The sequence below is a fragment of the Dermochelys coriacea genome, chromosome 24, assembly GCF_009764565.3.
Source record: "Dermochelys coriacea isolate rDerCor1 chromosome 24, rDerCor1.pri.v4, whole genome shotgun sequence".
NCBI classification, from domain to species: domain Eukaryota; kingdom Metazoa; phylum Chordata; order Testudines; family Dermochelyidae; genus Dermochelys; species Dermochelys coriacea.
The window spans coordinates 15,357,376-15,377,649 of NC_050091.1; the positions used below are offsets into that span (position 1 = coordinate 15,357,376).

The 20,274-nt window shown below is 47.3% G+C and overlaps 1 protein-coding gene across 1 annotated transcript; it reads left to right on the forward strand.

Annotated features, from left to right (window-relative positions):
* Window positions 1-3: 3 nt before the first annotated feature.
* LOC122457370 (IgGFc-binding protein-like) lies at window positions 4-19,977 on the forward strand. Its single transcript, XM_043501974.1, has 9 exons — window positions 4-383; window positions 1,652-2,250; window positions 4,377-4,941; window positions 7,049-7,638; window positions 7,781-8,351; window positions 8,864-9,063; window positions 10,003-10,383; window positions 11,480-11,766; window positions 19,252-19,977. The coding sequence occupies exons 2-9, from the start codon at window positions 2,221-2,223 to the stop codon at window positions 19,307-19,309; spliced, it is 2,682 nt and encodes an 893-aa protein (XP_043357909.1). The 5' UTR covers window positions 4-383; window positions 1,652-2,220; the 3' UTR covers window positions 19,310-19,977.
* The last annotated feature ends 297 nt before the right edge of the window (window positions 19,978-20,274 follow it).

Here is a 20,274-nt window from a genome sequence, read left to right on the forward strand (position 1 = left end):
TGGTGCCAGTGCCGACGAAGACGCCGCACAACTCCCATGGCACAAGCCTCTTCCGTCCGGCCTGAGGTTGGTAGCTGGAGTGGAGGACTCAGACCCCGCCTGCAGGGATTCCTGCCAGGGGAAATGTCCGGCGTGTGAGGAGAACAAGAGGCAGCTTTACGGGGAGGACAGTCACTGCGGGGGGATCAGCAAAGCGCCAGGAGGGCCCTTCAGAGAGTGTCACCCCAGAGTGAGCCCCGACGAGTTCTTCCACAGCTGCGTCTACAACGTGTGTCTGAATGAGGGCGACAAGAGCATCCTGTGCCAGGCGCTGGAGGCCTACGCGGATGCCTGCCGGGATCACGCGGTCACTGTCTATGACTGGAGGACGCCCTCTGGCTGTGGTGAGCATGGCAGCTTGTTTTTCTTATTCATATGGAGGGAATAGGGCTAGTCTGTCATTTTCCCCTGTTGATGGGGCGGATGGGGAGGGATGTGAGTGTGGGGAGGGAATGTGCAGGATCCTGGGGCATTGGGGTCAGCACTGACATTGAGGGGAGAGTGCCTGCTGCTGAGCTTCCACCCTGCTCCCTGCCGCACGGCACCCCCTACTGAACACCCTGTCTCGCCCCCCTGCAGCACGGCGCCCCCTACTGAATCCCCTGCCCTGCTCCCTGCAGCATGGAGCCCCCTACTGCACCCCCTACCCCGCCCCCTGCAGCATGATGCTCCCTACTGAACCCCCTGCCCCACCCCCTGCTGCACAGTGCTTCCTACTGAACCCCCTGCCCCGCCCCCTGCAGCACAGCACCCCCTACTGAACCCCCTGCCCCGCCCCCTGCAGCACGGCGCTCCCTACTGAACCCTCTGCCCCGCCCCCTGCAGCAGGGCGCCCCCTACTGAACCCCCTGCCCCGCCCCCTGCGGCACGGTGCTCCCTACTGCACCCCCTGCCCCGCCCCCTGGAGCATGATGCCCCCTACTGAACCCATGCCCCACCCCCTGGACCACTGTGCCCCTACTGAACCCTCTGCCCTGCCCCCTGCAGCAGGGCACCCCCTACTGAACCCCCTGCCCTGCCCCCTGCAGCACGGTGCTCCCTACTGAGCCCGCTGTCCCGCCCCCTGCTGCACGGTGCCCCCTACTGAAACCGCTGCCCTGCCCCTTGGAGCACGGTGCCCCCTACTGAACTCATGTCCCACCCCCTGGAGCACTGTGCCCCTACTGAACCCCCTGCCCTGTCCCCTGCTGCACGGTGCCCCTACTGAACCCCCACTCCACCCTCTGTAGCTCAGTGCCCCCCAGTGAGCCCATCACCATTATTTCCTGTGGCACCATGTCCCTCTACTGAGCCCCCTGCCCTGCTTCCTACAGCACTAAGTTATTTTTACACCCAATCTCTGCTTCTTCTTAGCTGCTGAGATCTGCCTGACTCCCAGTGCCAGGAGCTTTGGCTGCAGATATGCAGAGAACAGTGAATATTGTACATGACCTTTCATTGTCTGCATATGGGAATTAATTCCTTGACCCATCCCTGTGGGCTCGTACAGCATCCTGCAAGGTGGATAATGCACTGGCTGCTGCTCACATGTACAAATCTATCTGTAGCTCTCACTGTCTCTAGGCAGGTTATTTAGTTCACTGCAATCTCCCCCTCTCTGCCCCCATGACAGTCCTGCCCTGCCCTGAGAACAGCCACTACGAGGCCTGTGGGAACGCCTGCCCAGCTAGCTGCTCCAACCGAACTGCCCCCTCCTCCTGTCGGGAGCCCTGTGTGGAGACCTGCCAGTGTGACAACGGTTATGTCCTCAGCACTGGCCAGTGCGTCCCTGTGGGGAGCTGCGGATGTGACTACAATGGCCGATACTACAAACCCAGTGAGGAGTTCTGGGTTGATGAGAACTGCCGCTCTCGGTGCAGATGTGATCCCAGCCTGGGCACAGTGCTTTGCCAGGAAACCAGCTGCAAGAGCAATGAGAGATGCGTCATTGTGAACGGTGCCCACCGATGTAAGGCGACTACCTACTCCACCTGCATAGGTACTGGAGACCCTCACTACACCACCTTCGATGGGAAGAAGTATGATTTCCAAGGCACCTGCATCTACCAGTTTGCGGCTCTCTGCTCCAAGGACCCCACACTCACCCCGTTCAACGTCACAGTGGAGAATAACAACCGAGGCAGTAAGGCCGTGTCCTTCACCAAAACAGTGACCTTAGTGGTCTACGATGTGACCATCAGCATGAGCCAGGATCATCCACGCAAGATGCAGGTAGGGATGCAAAGGTATTATTGGGATCGCTTCTGAAATTTTGCTGTCTAGTCTATATCCTGGAAACACAACCCAGGTGGTTTCCATTTTCCCATACCAGAGTTTGAACTAGTTGAATATTTTCACATACAAATATTTGGTTGAAAAATGACCTATTTTCGGTGGGAAGAAATTCATGAAAATGATTACATTTGGGGTGGAATGATTTGGTTTTTGAAAAAATGTTTGATGGGCACTAGACATGAAAACTGGATCCACTTTGTTTTTCATCTTCCTTTCTTTTTTATTGTCACGTTTGGTCCCCTTTGTTTCAGGTTGCTCAGCCCCACTGCCATTGTCTGCCAATGTCATAGAGTCATTGAAAGGGGGGCTGAGTGGGACCTCGAGAGGTCCATCTGAGTCAACCTCTTGTTTCAAAGTGTAATTCTGAAATGATGTTCCAAATGTTTTGTTCAACCTGATCAAACGTGCCAGGGGGGTTCATTTTGGTGAGAAAACCTGGACAAATTCAGTTGCGGTTTAAAACCAACTGAATTTGTGGTGTATTTTTTTGGTTCAGCCTCTGAACGCTGCTGTTAACACTCAGAGGAGAATCTACCCGAGTGTTTGATCCAAATGTCCAAGCTCCTGAGTTCTGCAGCCCTTGTGCCATCAGCCAAATGCTTTGTCTTCACCATGACACCCTGGAGTAGAGGAGAGGCTAGCCATGTAGTTTCAGCAAACTCTGAGTTCCCAAATGGTGCCCTCAGTTGTTATACCCTATTTGAGGGTTCACGAGAGGAAGACAGTCCTATTATTTCTATTAGACTTCCCAAATGAGAACCTAGGTTTCAGCTCTCTCCATTTCTCTGTTGTTTCTATCAATATCCGGAACCTGGTACCAAGCTGTCCTGCAGTGGCTCAAGAACATGAATACCAACCTCAGGCAGACTGCTAAGAACCAGGGCACAGACCACAAACTGGTTATGAGCATAGGTGCCAACTTTTCTCTGCACTGGTGGGTGCTCATCCCCACCTCGCCCCCAGCCTCGCCCCTACTCCACCCCGCCCCGCCTCCTCCCGCCCCTGCCCTGTCCCCATTCCAACCCCTTCCCCAAAGTCCCCACCCCAACTGCGCCCCCTCCCTGCCCCTATTGGACTCCTTCCCCAAATTCCCGACCCGGCCCCGCTTCTTCCCCCTCCTCCCCCTTCCCTCCCTTCGCTTGCTGTCATGAAACAGCTGTTTTGTGGCATCAAGTGCTGATGGCATCAAGCTAGGGGGAGAAGTGGGGATGTGGCATGTTCAGGGGAGGAGGTGGAGGCGGAGTTTAACTGGGGTGGGAGGGCAGGGCAGTGAGTGCCGGTGGGTGCAGAGCACCCACCAATTTTTCCCTGTGGGTGCTCCAGCCCCGGAGCACCCACGAAGTCGATGCCTATGGTTGTGACTTCTGTACTTAGATTTCACCCACCAAATATCAAATGTAAACTCCTCACACACTACAACAGCCTAACCATAGAGTCACAGCCAGTCCCCGTGGGTAGTCCAGTCTGTCTGCTACCTTGTGATAGATGGTTCCTTACACCAAAAATCCTTACTTCACATTCAGGCTACAGCCACTCCCAAAGGACCTGTCACTTACCCCAGGTAGCCAATCCTATAATAAACTATCTAAAGATTTATTAGGGGGGTGGAGCACATGATTTATGAGGAGAGGTTGAGGGAACTGGGATTATTTAGTCTGTGGAAGAGAAGAATGAGGGGGGATTTGATAGCTGCTTTCAACTACCTGAAAGGGGGTTCCAAAGAGGATGGATCTAGACTGTTCTCAGTGGTAGCAGATGACAGAACAAAGAGTAATGGTCTCAAATTGCAGTGGGGGAGGTTTAGGTTGGATGTTAGGAAAAACATTTTCACTAGGAGGGTGGTGAAGCACTGGAATGCATTACCTAGGGAGGTGGTGGAATCTCCTTCCTTCGAAGTTTTTAAGGTCAGGCTTGACAAAGCTCTGGCTGGGATGATTTAGTTTGGGATTGGTCCTGCTTTGAGCAGGGTGTTGGACTAGATGACCTCCTGAGGTCCCTTCCAACCCTGATATTCTGTGATTCTATGAATAGACCATTGACTGTCCACGTCATGTCTTTTCCAGGTGGATGGCGTTTTTGTGGACCTGCCCTTCTCCCACCAGCACAAGTTCAAGGCCTACATCAGTGGCGTTCATGGTTTCATCAAGACCAACTTCGATCTGAGAGTAAGCTTTGACTGGTACAGCTATGCCAGGGTCATCATACCCAATACGTACGCCAACGCCGTCTGCGGCCTCTGTGGCAATGCCAATCAGGACCCCAGCGACGATCTGACCATGAAGAATGGAACTCAGACATCTGATGAGATTCAGTTTGCCGACAGCTGGAAGGTTCGTGATGTCCCGGGGTGCTCGTCTAGTTGCACTGGGGATTGCTCAGTCTGCAGTGAGGCTCAGAAACAACCCTACAAGGGAGACCAGTACTGCGGGGTCCTCACCCGAGAGAACGGGCCATTCAGGCAGTGCCACGGGGCCATCGACCCAGCTCCCTTCTTTGATGATTGTGTCTTTGACACCTGCCACTACAAGGGTCATCGTGACACTCTGTGCAGCGCAATCAGTGCCTATGTGACGGCCTGCCAGGCCAGGAGCATCCGGATAGGGCAATGGAGATCAGCCTCATTCTGCAGTAAGTGTCACTTCCTGAACATGTTGCTATATAAGTTTAATACAATCAAGAACTTGCCAGCGAGCACATGCACCAGCACCCTCTGCTGGGTGGAATCAGAACTGCTCACCCATGTGTCATAGGCAGAGCCTTTCAAAAAACAGGGGAAGTGGGGACATTTAATAAAAAACCCTAAATATTCAAGTTTGTTTGCATTTTGCAGGGCTCATAATGTAACAATTTTCCATTTTTCCAATTTTATTTGCGATTTTTATTAGAATTTTGGACATTTTAAAATTTCATTTTTCCATGTGTCTTGATCTTCTTTTGGCATTTTAGTCACTGTGCAATAAAATGAATTATATCCAGGTTGTTTTTCTCCACTTTTCTTGTTTTCTTTTTTTCCCCTTTATTACTCTGAAAATTTCAAAACTTCTCAAGAATCAAAGAGTTTAATTTTTTCTCTTTTTTTCAAAGTGGAGGAAGTTTTGAAAAGTGAAATAAGGAAAAATGAGAAAAATGGGGGGTGGGGGGGGAGGAAAGACACCAAGTTAGACATTATTCCTTGTACTGCACTCACTGGCAAAACAGGAAAATCAAAGATCTGACTGTTTGAATTGTCAACTTTTTCAACATTTTCAATTTTAATGAAAAATTTGAGAATTTTAAAAACCTGAAAGCTTTTTGTGAAAGCTTTTGGTTTTGAGAAAAACAACAACATTGTTTCATCCAAAACAAGTTTTGAATTAACAATGTTAACCTACTCTAAAGAAAGTCTCTTAATTCTCAGATATGTCCAGTGCTTTGATCTCTCTTGCTAATATGGTCAGTTTGACCTTCTTGCTAAATCAAAACTTCCAGCAATTTTGAGCTAACACAAGTCCAATAAAAACAAAATCTCATGCCTGACAGTCCTTCACCCCACAACATCAAGAGAAGGGGTTAAAAATGGAACTAGTCAGGAATTTTCCCCAAAAAATATTTATTTGTTGGAAAATGTCAGTTTGTCAAAACCAAAACTATTTGAGAAAAAGAAAAGAAGCAGAGTGTTGAAAGTGTCAAAACATCTTGTTTTAACATTTTTGAAATCAAAACTTTTAGTTTCTTGAGTCAAAATGACTTTTTGTTCTGAAATCTTAGTTCACTTATAATAAAAAATGTTTATTTTTTAAAAAAGGTCAAAATCTAAATGAAACATTTTGAAATGGTCAAAGCAGAATCTTTTGAGTGATCGCATCAGAACTGGTTTCAGATTATTGCACTATGAAAATGCTAAAAATTTCTGCTTTTTGCACCATTTCAAAAAAGGCCAAAATTCAGAATCTCATACTCTTGTGGGAGGGATAAAATTGTTTTCTGCCTGGCATTAGAGAAAACATTGACTGTATCTTCAAAAATCAAATAAATCTAATAGAGAACCACAGCCACACGACAATAACTTGCTAGTCATATGGTGATTTCATGGTGTCATGACAGAGGAGAGTTAAAGCACTTTGGTTGTTCTAATTGTTCATTTCCATGCCTCCGCATCTTTGGGTTGCTTTTCAGTTTAACTTTAACTCTCAGTTTCCTGGGTTTACAATGCCTGGTGGTAGGATAATTGCAACATCCCTGTAATGTATTTTACCTTAAATTACTGATATAGATTCTCAGCCTTAGCACCATTTAACAAGTTTTGTCTAGAAACTGATATTATTATTATTGACAGGTTTCAGAGTAGCAGCCGTGTTAGTCTGTATTCGCAAAAAGAAAAGGAGTACTTGTGGCACCTTAGAGACTAACAAATTTATTTGAGCATAAGCTAGATTAACAAATTTATTTGAGCATAAGCTTTCCTGGTGAGCTCTAGCTCACGAAAGCTTATGCTCAAATAAATTTGTTAGTCTCTAAGGTGCCACAAGTACTCCTTTTATTATTATTATTGTTGTTGTTGACTGCACACTGCTCTAACCATTAGACTCTGCTCCACTCCCAAAGCTGGGGATAGAACCCAGGCAGTGTGACTCCCAGCCCCCCTGCTCTAACCCACTAGACCCCACTTCCCTCCCAGAGCAGTAGTCACCACTTCTTTTCCAAGACTTCTTGGTATTAACAGAGATCTGCATGCTCAATCCAATGTTTCCTGCAGGCCTCACCTGTCCCCGGAACTCTCACTATGAGTTCTGTGGGAGCAGCTGTCCTGCCACCTGCCACAGTCCCTCGGCTCCGGACAGATGTGAAGAGCCCTGTGTGGAGGGATGTTTCTGCAACGCCGGATTCATCTTCAGCGGAGACCGGTGCATCTCCATCACGCAATGCGGCTGTGTGCACCAGGGCAGGTACTACCAGAAGGGAGAAGAGTTCTACCCCAGCGCCTCCTGCCAGGAGCGGTGCCGGTGCCAAGACAACGGGGTCATAGAGTGCCAGGCAGCCTCCTGCGGAGCCAGTGAGGAGTGCAGGGTGGAGAGTGGAGTCCTGGGCTGCCACCCCATGGAGTATGGAACCTGTGTAGTCTCCGGTGACCCTCACTACGTCTCCTTTGATGGACGGGCCTTTGACATCCAGGGCTCCTGCACTTACACCTTAGCCAAGGTCTGCAGCAATGACCCGCGACTGGTGGAATTCTCCGTGGTGGTTGAGAATGAGAGCGCTGGCCGCGTGGCTTGGACAAGGGCGGTGGTAGTCTCCGTGCATGGTTACACCATCTCCCTGGAGAGGGGGAGGAAGTGGAAGGTGGCGGTAAGTCCCTGCTTGAGATTAGTCTCAGTGAAGCCAAGTGAGTGACTCACACCATTTCTGATCCTGATGTGTGTGTGTATGCGTGTGCGTGTGTAACCAGGAAACCGCTGCTGACGGGTGAATTTCCCTCTCATTGGCACAGGTGGGTGGGGAGCTCTACACCCTCCCACTGACTACAGATGAAGGGAAAATTCAGATCAACCAGGAAGGGAACAACATCATTGTCCAGTCTGCCTCTGGCCTCCAAGTCTTTTATGACACTGCCTCCTACCTCCTAGTGTCCGTCCCCAGCACCTACAAGGGACACATGTGTGGTCTAGCTGGCAATTTCAATGGTGACAAAAACGATGACTTCCTGCTGCCCAATGGAAAGAGCACCCAAAGTTTGAGCGAGTTTGTCGCCTCCTGGAAGGTGCCTGTTGATGGTGCGATGTGCTCCAATGGCTGCGGTGAGAAATGCCCCATCTGTGATGGGGCCCAGACAGCAGCGTACCAGTCTGAAAGCTCCTGTGGGCTAATCAGAGCTACCTCAGGTCCCTTCAGAGACTGTCACTCGCAGGTCACCCCGGCCAAGTACTTCAACCACTGTCTCCATGACATGTGTGCTACCAACGGGACGGGAGAGACCCTCTGCCAGAGCCTCCAGGCCTACGCGGCTGCATGCCAGACAACCGGGGCCAAGATCAGAGCCTGGAGAACGGCCTCCTTTTGCCGTGAGTTTATAGAGCAACCTACAGCCCTGGTCTTTCCTTTGGCTTCGTTTCAAGCCCATTAGCCCCCAGAGGATTTTTTTTTCCTGATGGCAACTTAGAGCTCAGGTTTATTATATCTTAGAGTGTTTGTGGCCCCTCTGTAGCCATGCCATCTGCAGCGTGGCTGATTGCAATTTATGAACCTTTTTTTTTTATTGGTTTTGTCCAGCCAGACCACCTTTGGGTCAGATTTCCATGGGTCTTTGGGTCAGGATTGGAGGAACATTGGTGAACCAATGCAGGACACACTGTCCTCTGGCTTTGACTCCAGTGTCTGGTGCTCTGGGACACCGCACTGCAGTAAATGCTATGGTTAAGCCATACCTGAGGTGATCCCACCACTGAGTTAACCCATGACAGCACCCAGCTCTGAGCTAGGTGGCACTGTGCTAGACAGTGTAACTATGTCTCCAGTGGAAATTATTTTTAAACCTTCTCTCCATCCTCTTTCTCTCTTGCTTATCTCTCTCCAGCCCTTGCCTGCCCGCTCAACAGCCACTATGAACTGTGCACCAAGTCCTGTGATTTCACCTGTGCTGGCTTGTCCGCCCCTGCTCAGTGCACCTGGAAATGCTTCGAAGGCTGCCAGTGCAACACTGGCTACATGTTCGATGGGGAGGCGTGCGTGTCCATGGACAGGTGTGGCTGCATACACGATGGACGCTACATCAAGGTGGGTCCTGGCTGTTCTGTGCAGTTGGTGCCTTCAGAGCCTTAGAATAACAGGGCAGAATTGGTAAGAAGTATATGAGTTTTGTAAGAGTTTCTAGTTGACTCCACCAAGAGAGAACAGAGTCCATTAGTAGGACAGACCCAGGTTTCATTTTTCTATCTTCATTTCCTGGTCTTTGATTTTCATTTACGGTTTTCATTCTGTTCAGATGTCATTTCCATGGCCCGTCATCATGATCTGTCATTGTTGCCCTCGTTCTTGACTGTGATTGGTCATCACCTTCTTCTGTTGTTATCTTTTCATTCTTTCTTTGGTCATCATGCTTATCCTTTATATGTTATCCTTTACTTTGCCTGCCTTGTCTATTTAAATGTTAAGCTCTTTGGGGTGTGGGGTCTTTCACTGTATGTTTGTACAGTGTCTGGCACAAAGAGGCCTCATTCTTGACTGGCCCCTAGGCACTACCATAATAAATACAAAATATTGTTCTTGTTTCTTGGGTCATGAACATTGTCTATTGTCTTTGCCTTCTTTCTTGGGTCACCACTGACACCCTTTATCTTTTCCTTCTTTCTGTGGGATTCACTATCATCCTTTAATTGCCTGTTTCCTTGATCTTCACAGTCATCCTTTCTCTTTTCCTTCTTTCTTTGATTGGTATCCGCTTTGGTTGACACCATCATCCTTTGAAGTTTCCGTGTTTCTTTGATCATCACCATTGTCCTTTATCTTCTCCTTGTTTCTTGAGTCATTGCCTTTGTCTTTTTGTTCTTTATGTGGTCATTATCATCATCCTTTGTCTTTCCCCATCTGGTCTTTAGTCTCCTCTTGGTGAGAGTTTCCCTAGGTGTTCTGACACTGTTGCTGATGATCTTTGGAGGCTAATATCTGACTTAACAGAAAGTTTTAGAAAGTCGTTTATTTTTGAATTTCCCTCAGTCCAGGGAGAGTGTCATCTCCAGTGACTGCTTAGAGAAATGCACTTGCCACCCATCAGGTGGGCTCATCTGTGAGAAAAACAGCTGCCCTATTGGAGAGATCTGTGTGCTCAGGAATGGGATGCATGGATGCGTGAAGCAGGAAGGCCGGTGCATAGTCGCTCCGGGTGCTTACCTCACCACCTTTGATGGTGCCAAGGGGAAACTTCTCTACAGTGGGATGTACAAAGTGGCCTCACTCTGTGACGAGAGCTCCCCTGCATGGTTCAAGGTGGTTGTAGACATCAGCGAATGCACTAATGACGGAATACCAGCTGGTGCGGCCATCTTCGTTTTTTTCCGAGACGCTCTTATCACTGTGAACAATAACATGGAGACCTGGGTAAGAGGGGGCCGGGTTGGAATATGCTAAGCCAAGGGGGCAAATCTTTCTACATCAGTTGGAGCACAAGTGAAAAATTCTTCACTCTGATCTAGTGTCTCCAAGGCCTTGATAAATATTAGTGAATTAATCCCCATAACTCCTACCTGGGACTAAAGTAAGGGGCAGGAGGGGAAAAATACCAGAGCTTGTTGGGAATTTTCCAACAAAACTTTTTTTTCAATCAGGAAATATCAGTTTGTCAAAAACCGAATCTGTTTGGGAGGGTCAATTTCAATAAATCTCCCAGTTCAAAAAACTGTTGAAAAATTTGTAAATAAATTGTTGAAATGTCCCATTTTGACCTTTTCTAAATGACAAGTTTCAGTTTTCAGTTCAAAACAACTTCTCATTTAGAAACGTTTGTTAATTTATAAAAACAAAAAAAGGAAAAAATTTAAAAAATCAAAATCAAAATGAATCATTTCAAAATTATGGAAATGAAACATTTCAGTTGATCTGATTCAAAACAAATTTCAGATTATCAGGAGTTTTTTCAACATTTTGACTTTACTTCCCATTTCAGGATGGCAAAAAATGTCAAAAATCTCAATTATTTTCATGGGATGGGAAAACAATTTCCCTCTCAGTTCTAGAAAATAGAGATCCCCTATGTCTGCTGAAAGAAAAGGACAGGGCCCTATATCGCTCGAGCTCTGGTAGAAAGTACCCTTCCCTACTGCTCTTGGTGAGTGCAAGGAGATCTCCCACTATGGTTTCAATCTGCTTTGACCATTGAATGGGACAGGCCTTAGTATCCCCAGAAACTTAGGCATAAACTGATCAATTGTCTTGCCTAAGGTCAAATAGGGAGTTGGCTGAGCAGTTGGGAATAGAACCCAGGAGTCCTAACTACAAGCTCTCCTTGCTCTAACCACCCTCCCAGAACCCAGAATAGAGCCCAGGAGTCCCCCTGCAGCTGCATCAAGTCAATCTTATCCTAGACCCCATTGACTTGTAACATGGTCCATGGACTCTAGCTCAGTCCCTGCTGCTCCATCTCACTCACCCCCACATTCCCCAGCTCTCCCGTGACCTCCCCATCTGTGCTTTCCAGGTGAATGGGCGCTCAGTGCAGCTCCCGGCAAAAGTCTCTGATGCTGCATCTGTGATGGAGTCTGAGGGCAGCGTGGCCGTGGTCCAGGCCTCAGGGATGCAAGTTCTGTTCAGCCCCAGTGGGGAGGTGATGCTGAGGGTGGGCGAGAGCCTGGCTAACAAGCTGTGCGCACCCTGTGGGAACTTCAATGGCGACATCTCTGACGACCTGCGGCTGCCCAGCGGGCAAATTGTGGGGAACATCGCCGAGGTCATCGATGCCTGGAAGGCCAAGGATTTTTTAGGATGGTGAGTGGCTCTGCAGATGCAGCTTGTTCAGTCAGTGCCTAGCAATGACTGCTTGTAGTTGGGATACAGAGTTGGGCTGGTTGTATAAACCCTGGGTACTAGCAGAGTGTAGGGACAATTCTGTCCTGGGAGTAGCAGGTTGTAGTAGATGGGCATTCAATGTGGCTTCTCCGTCTTTTTTTGATTCTGTCCACAGTGACTGAGACACAAAGGCAAGATGCTTCTCTGGCTGGTAAGTGACCTGCTCTTTCTAATACATCATGGCATCAGCTCTGCATACATCTGATGGTTTAACTGGGCTGGTATCATCAACTCTAATTGCTTTACAATAAAGTTTTCTGTGACTTAATTTCCTAGGTTTTTATTAATGGGTCAGAGGCTGGGCAAAAGTTTGGAATTGATCTATGAAGGGAGTAAAAGGGAGAATAGAGCCAACCTGTTTAATCGTAAATGTCTTTTTGATCAAACTAAGAATTTCCATGGACAATTTTTGCCTTGGTCATAATTGTTTGGGCAGTTTGGGAAAAAATGTTTGAAACTAACCTAACTGAAAAATGTTTTAAAAGGTTATTTTGTTTGGAGGCAATTTTTTCCCATTTGGTTATTTCACCCCTTTCTGTTCCTTTTCTACTGGAAAAAAGGGAGGAGTAAAAGAACAAAAAAGAAAAAAAATTGCTTTTGAAATGAAATAAATTTTTTTGAATTTTTTTCTTTGAAAAAAATTCCGACATTTTTTGAAACAAAATGTGTTTGTGATTTTTCATTTAAATTAAAATTTAATTTTAGTAGAAGAGCCCCTGATGACAGATTCTTTTATTCATCAGCAATAGCACATCAACAAACTTCTTTCCCATTGTAGGATAAAATTAGATGGAATAGCATAGACCCTGACAGAGAAATCTTATATGTTCACATAGTCCCTCAAGCTTATTTGCCCACAGTCCATCATGACTAGGGGCGCAGGACTGGACAGGACCTCCTGGGTCACTGAGTCCAGTCCCTGCTATCACAGGCCACCATGTCCTATAATTCCGGTCATAAATGTATTAAGCTCCATCTAACACTAGTTAGGTTGTTTGCCCTCATTCCTTCCAAAACGTCACTCCCCTAGAAATCTTCTGCTAATTTCCAGCCTAAATTTGTTCATGTCCATTTTATTCCCATTTGTTCCGGTGCCAACATTGTCCTTTAGCTTCAATAGCTTCTCCCCCTCCCTGATGTTTAGTCCTTGATGCATCTACAGAGGGCAATCATATCCCCTCTCATCCTGTGTTTTAAGCTAAGGAAACCAAGCTCTTTCAGTCTCCGCTTATAAGGCTGCATTCCCCCGATCATCCTCGCACCCATCTTCTGCACCTGTTCCAGTTCTAACTGATCTTTCCTGAGAAGGGGTAACCAGAATTGGACACAGTATTCCAGATGAAGTCTTCCCAATGTCTTATATTGTATTGTATTCCCAATGCCATTGTATAAGGCCTAAGGACACCTTTCAAATAGTGCACACCTTCCAACTTCTGCCATCAATAAGGCCAGGGGTGCTACAGACAAGAGCCTTTATCACTACACAACCCTGATTCATCCCTGAGCAGGTCCAATCTGGTCACTGAATGAGACCGGGTATAAATTCTCTGTTATCATGGAAATAAAGATCCTAATGCATATACATAAAGGGCCTGAATTAAGATAACACAGGCAACCTTAATACTGGCATTTCCTAACTTTTTGAGGGTTTGATTGTGGAAATATAAAGTTCTTTTAGTGTAGTTTGAATTTTCTGTAACGTTTTTGTTTGATTTCTCTATGTACAGTGTATTTCTAATCAAAAGCCTTTGAAATTGTACTCTTGCTAAAAGCTGTCCTTGGAATCTTTCTTTGTTGACACATCTTTTAAACAAGTCGTCTATCCATGCAAAATTTACGAGTGAGGTTTATCTTGAATAGATTTGGGGTAACAAATAAATTCGGGGGGATGGATTTCTGATTACTTTTACCCATTTTTCATCATAATTGAACTTTTATGAACCAGTGGATAAACGTGAAGTGCTGCACAGATAAATTATATGCTCATGCATCTAAAAGTTATATGCCGTACACATAAGCTTGATGGGCCATGTGTGCAAAAGAATAATGGGTATACGCTTGTAAAATAGATACACTCTGTGTACATAAGCATGTGTACACATAAGTAAGATTCATAGATTCTAGGGTCAGAAGGGACCATTATCTAGTCTGACCTGGCTAGAACTGGCCAGAGAATCTTACCCAGTCATTTTCCCATCAATCCCATAACTTCTTGTTAGAGCGATAGCATAACTTTTAAAAAGAGTTCCAGTCATGACCCAAAGACTGACAATAAAGGACAGTCTGTCCCACCCCTAGGTTAGCTATTGCAACAGTTAAAATGTGTGCCTTATTTCTAGCCTAAATTTGTCTTGCTTCAGGTTCCAAGCCCTGGATCTCATTCTGCCTTTTTCTATTGGATAAAAGAGCCCCCTCTGGTCAGAAATCTCCTCCACCTAGAGGAGGTCCTTACAAACCATGATTAAGTCACCTTTTAGCCTTTGTTGGATAAGAGAGATAGATACAGCTCCTTTAGTCTCTTGCTCTAGGGTGGGATTTCTTGACTGTGGATCATTCTTGGGCAGAACTGGTTACGAACTTTATGACAAAACAGGTTTTCTTCAGAAAATGCCAACTGGTCAAAACCAGAACTTTTCATGGGAACAAACAAGTAACAACACATTTTTTTATGAGATAGTTTTTTCAGGTCCAGGATGAAATTTTTGGCCAAAACCAGTAAAAGATCCACCCCAGAATAGCCAAGAGCCTGGTGGGGAGGGATGTTGGAGAATGACAGAGCAGAGACTGAACGTAGGTCATCAATGGCTCCAAGTCTAGTTGGCAGCTGGTATCAAGTGGAGTGCCCCAAGGGTCAGTCCTCGGGCAGGTTTTGTTCAATATCTCCATTAATGATCTGGAGGATGGTGTGGACTGCAGCCTCAGCAAGTTTGCAGATGACACTAAACTGGGAGGAGAGGTAGTTATGCTGGAGGGTAGGGATAGGATACAGAGGGCCCTAGACAAATTAGAGGATTGGGCCAAAAGAAATCTGATGAGGTTCAACAAGGACTAGTGCAGAGTTCTGCACTTAGGAAGGAAGAATCCCATGCACCGCTACAGACTGGAGACCGACTGGCTAAGCAGCAGTTCTGCAGAAAAGGATCTAGGGGTTACAGTGGATGAGAAGCTGGATATGAGTCAACAGTGTGCCCTTGTTGCCAAGAAGGCCAATGGCATTTTGGGATGTATAAGTAGGGGGATTGCCAGCAGATCGAGGGACATGATCGTTCCCCTCTATTCGACATTGATGAGGCCTCGTCTGGAGTACTGTGTCCAGTTTTGGGCCCCACACTACAAGAAGGATGTGGAAAAATTGGAAAGAGTCCAGTGGAGGGCAACAAAAATAATTAGGGGACTGGAACACATGAATTATGAGGAGAGGCTGAGGGAACTGGGATTGTTTAGTTTGCGGAAGAGAAGAATGAGGGGGGATTTGATAGCTGCTTTCAACTACCTGAAAGGGGGTTCCAAAGAGGATGGATCTAAACTGTTCTCAAGGAGCAATGGTCTCAAGTTGCAGTGTGGGAGGTTTAGGTTGGATATTAGGAAAAACTTTTTCACTAGGAGGGTGGTGAAACACTGGAATGCATTACCTAGGGAGGTGGTGGAATCTCCTTCCTTCAAAGTTTTTAAGGTCAGGGTTGACCAAGCCCGGGCTGGGATGATTTAGTTGGGGATTGGTCCTGCTTTGAGCGGGGGGTTGGACTAGATGACCTCCTGAGGTCCCTTCCAACACAGATATTCTATGATTCTATGATGATTCTATTTTTCAGGCAAGTGTCTTAACTCCCAGGCTACTGGATATTCTAGGGGGGAGCTTTATCTCAATGAAAAATTTTGAGAGGTCTTGTTTTGTCACAGTGCAGAATGGGACATTTTTTTAAATCTTGACAAGTTTTGCAGGGCAGTAAACATTTCCTTCCCATCTTTTCTCTTGTAGCTCTTTTCTGAACCCTTTTCAAGTTGTCAGCATCTCTTTTTTAAGTGTGGACCTCTGAACTGGACCCAATGCCAGGAATGAGCTCATAAATGCTATACATTGAGATAATACCATCTCCAACTTGACATTCCACTACTTATACTGATGGATCATGCACATAAATCTGATGGACTGTGTGCAGCTGGGAAGTATTAGTGCCATTGTATAAGGCCTTGGGCTGGAGCATGCTTATTTGCTCCATGGGGTTGGTGCATATGCAGTCTGGTCACATGTAGGGGCATGAGGAGGGGCTGGAGCATGCTCAGTGGGGATGGAATTTTTGTAGAATTTAGTTGTAAAACTCAAAGTCTCTACTGAGCATGCGTGAACTGAGATTTTTAAGACGCTCATAATTTGCTCAAAGTTAGGTTTTTTCAGTGGTGGCAAAAGGCACCTCCCTGACCTCAGGGTGACTGTCTCATTAAATTTTAAGTCCTTACTCCAAAACATGGAGGTGCTAGAACTTCTCAAAGAGACTGTGGAAAGATTTTTTTTTAACATGGGCAAAACAAGGTATTGTTCCTCAATTTCATTCTCAGAAAAGTCTAAACTGTTTTAGTTGTTGTGCCTCAGGGTAACTTTCAAAAACAAAACAACCTGAGGCAGAGGCCCAGCATGGGAAATTTCAGCCTGAACAGCTGACGTTTGGCAAAGTTAAAAGCAACTGAAAATAGGGCTTTGTTGGGAAACCTTAACCATAGATGGTGCCACCAGCCAGGCCTATAATGTAAATGTATCTACCTTCAGAATGCTGCAACAAGGAGGGTAAGTAGTATCATCCCAGTTTTACAGAGCGGGAAACTGAGGCACAGCAATGAAGTGAAACAGAACCCCAACCCCTCCCATTCTAACTGCTACAGCCCACTTCTGTCCCAGAGCCAGGACTAGAACCCAGGCATCCTGACTCCTAACTCCCCCTGCTGTAATCACTAGACACCACTCCTCCCTCAGAGACAGAAACTGGGAGTCCTGACTCCTAGCCACCACCACTCTACTCTAACCACTAGACTCTACTCCTCCCAGAGCCAGGGATAAAACCAAGGAGTTCTGGCTCCCAGCCCACCCTGCTCTAACCACTACACCGCACTCTCCTCCCAGAGCCAGGGGTAGAACCCAGGAGTCCTGGCTCCCAGCCCCTCTGCTCTAACCGACCAGATGCCTCTCCTCTGCCAGAGTGGAGAATAAAAGACTGTATCACAATAATGCATATACAAAAGAGGGCTGAATTAAGTTTTTATAGGGCCACCTTAACTGTGGCATGTCCTAAGTTTTGACTACGTGACTTAGCAACCTTACTGTTCTTTTAAGATAGCTTTTGAGTGTGAGATATATATATATATATCTCCAGTCGCTCATCCCACCCTCCTACAATGTAAACATATACCACCAGAATGTGGCAGTGAGGAGGGTGTTATCCCAGTTATACTAAGGGGGAAACAGAGGCACGGTCATACCCAGACCAGCCAACCAGATGGCTTGTTCCCTGTTGACTCTGGGTTTTCACACACTTCTGCAGAGAAATGGGAAAACCACACGTGTGTCTCCCCCTGCTCCCCCCATCTTATTGCCTGCCTTTTCCCCCATGATTCTGCCTCGCTGGGGAAGGGCAGCCAATCAGAGCCTGGTCTCTCAGCAAATGTCACAAACAGCACTGTCCTCCCCCATTCTGTAGGAAGTGAAAAGGCTCAGCTTTGGAAGGGGGTCATAGAATCATAGAATATCAGGGTTGGAAGGGACCTCAGCAGGTATTTAGTCCAATCCTCTGCTCAAAGCAGGACCAACCCCAACTTAATCATCTCAGCCTGTCAAGCCTGACCTTAAAAACCTTTAAGGAAGGAGATTCCACCACCTGCCTAGGGAACCCATTCCAGTGCTTCACCACCCTCCTAGTGAAAAAGTTTTTCCTAACATCCAACCTAAACCTCCCCCCACTGCAACTTGAGACCATTGCTCCTTGTTCTGCTACCACTGAGATCAGTCTAGATCCATCCTCTTTGGAGCCCCCCCTTCAGGTAGTTGAAATCAGCTATCAAATCCCCCCTCATTCTTCTCTTCCGCAGACTAACCAATCCCAGTTCCCTCAGCCTCTCCTCATAAGTCATGTGTTCCAGCCCCCTAATAATTTTTGTTGCCCTTTGCTGGACGCTTTCCAATTTTTTCACATCCTTCTTGTAGTGTGGGGCCCAAAATGACACAGTACTCCAGATGAGGCCTCACCAATGTTGAATAGAGGGGAACGATCACGTTCCTCGATCTGCTGGCAATGCCCCTACACATACAGCCCAAAATGCCATTAGCCTTGGCAACAAGGGCACACTGTTGACTTATATCCAGCTTCTCATCCACTGTAACCCCTAGGTCCTTTTCTGCAGAACTGCTGCCTAGCCAGTCGGTCCCCAGCCTGTAGCGGTGCATGGGATTCTTCTGTCCTAAGTGCCGGACTCTGCACTTGTCCTTGTTGAACCTCATCAGATTTCTTTTGGCCCAATCCTCTAATTTGTTTAGGGCCCTCTGTATCCTATCCCTACCCTCCAACATATCTACCTCTCTTCCCAGTTTAGTGTCATCTGCAAACTTGCTGAGGGTGCAGTCCACACCATCCTCCAGATCATTAATGAAGATATTGAACAAGACCAGCCCCAGGACCGACCCTTGGAGCACTCCGTTTGATACCGGCTGCCAACTAGACATGGAGCCATTGATCACTACCCGTTGAGCCTGACGATCTAGCCAGCTTTCTATCCACCTTATAGTATAGGCTGCTGCCCCTTCAGCCCTATAGCCCCCCACCCACAACCTAGCAGGGCCTGGGCCTGTCCATAAACTAAGCCCCACTCCCTTGTGGGTGGAGTTTCCCTTCCCATTCCCAGCCAGGCCCCTCCCACCAGGGGTGGAGCTACCCCGTCTATGTGTCAGTGGGGCTGGGCTGTGGGATTTGAGGAGTGCAGGAAGTGGCCGCTCTCAGCAGCTCCCCATAGAAAACGAGAGACTTGGGGTGAGGGAGGAGGGTGGGGAGCAAGATGGCACCAGTGCTAAGGGGGCAGCTGGTCACGGGGGTTGGGTGTGGGGATGACTGGGGGCGGAAGAACATGGCACCTGGGAGTTCAGAAACGGGGGGAGAGGGCAGAGCCAGGCCAGCCAGCACCACCTATTCAGGGAACTGGGATCTTCTACTTCCCAGACTGGATCGAACTGGTGCAGAGTCCTGGGGATGGGCAGGGAAGCAGTGCCAGAATCTTTGCCTCCCCTTCTTGGGGCAAGCTGGGTAGGGCATGGGGAGCAGAGTGGTCTAGGCGGCGTACAGAGGACATACAGAGGGACTCTGTTACAAAGAGGCAGCCAGGGCGTCCATCCCAGCTCACACCTGGACATGTTTTCTCTTCTAGCCACGCTTCTAACGTCATGCGAGCTGACCTAGAAGCTCCGTTGGTCCCTGCACATTAGACGGCGCCAGGGTGGGTTTGGCCCAGGAATTCCCACTACACACAGGGCTGGAGACAGCTGGGACTCACCGGGCCATGCGTGTGGCTGAAACCCTGGGCTGATGTGTACATAGCTGTGTGAGGAAATTGGGCGCGCCACTTTCCCCGCTTTGGCGCACACACACACACACACACACGCATTATCTAGCACTGTCTACCGTCAGGGTTGAATTATCAAAAGCATCCAAAGGAATTACGCACTAGAGCTGCTTGAAATTTTTTGGCTGAAACTGCAGAATTGGCGACACCAAAACGTTCCACAAATTTGTGTAGATTTTTGCCAAATGGCTCATTAAGAAAAAAATCCAAGCAAAAAAACAAAGGGCTTTGTCTTGATGTTTTCTAAATAAAATGTTTCAATTTTAATTTCAAAAATCCCAAAACATTTTAAAGAGATCAAAATTTAAATGAAATGGTTCATTTGAACCCCAAACAATTTTTGTTCAACTTTTCAATGAGCCAAAAATGACAAAAAGTTGCATTTTTGGTCCAACCCGGAACAGTTTTTCCCCCCTGACTTTTCAAAATGGTAAATGAACCAAAAAAATCAATTTTGCCCATCCCTATTAGGCTCACAGAATTTAAGGCCAGAAGGGACCATTATGATCATCTAGTCTGATCTGCACATTGCAAGCCACAGAATCTCATCCACCAACTCCTGCAATAGATCCATAACCTGTGATGATTTAAATTAAAATTAAAAGGGTCTCTGCCAATCTGACATGGGGACAAATTCCTTCCCAATCCTAAATATGGTGATCAGTTAGACCAGGGATGGGCAAACTACAGCACACAGGCCAGATCCGGCCCACCAGCCATTTTAATTTGGCCCTCGAGCTCCTGCTGGGGAGCAGGGTCTGGGGCTTGCCCCCTCTGGCGCTCCAGCCAGGGAGCAGGGTCAGGGGGCCGCTCCACGCGACTCCCGGA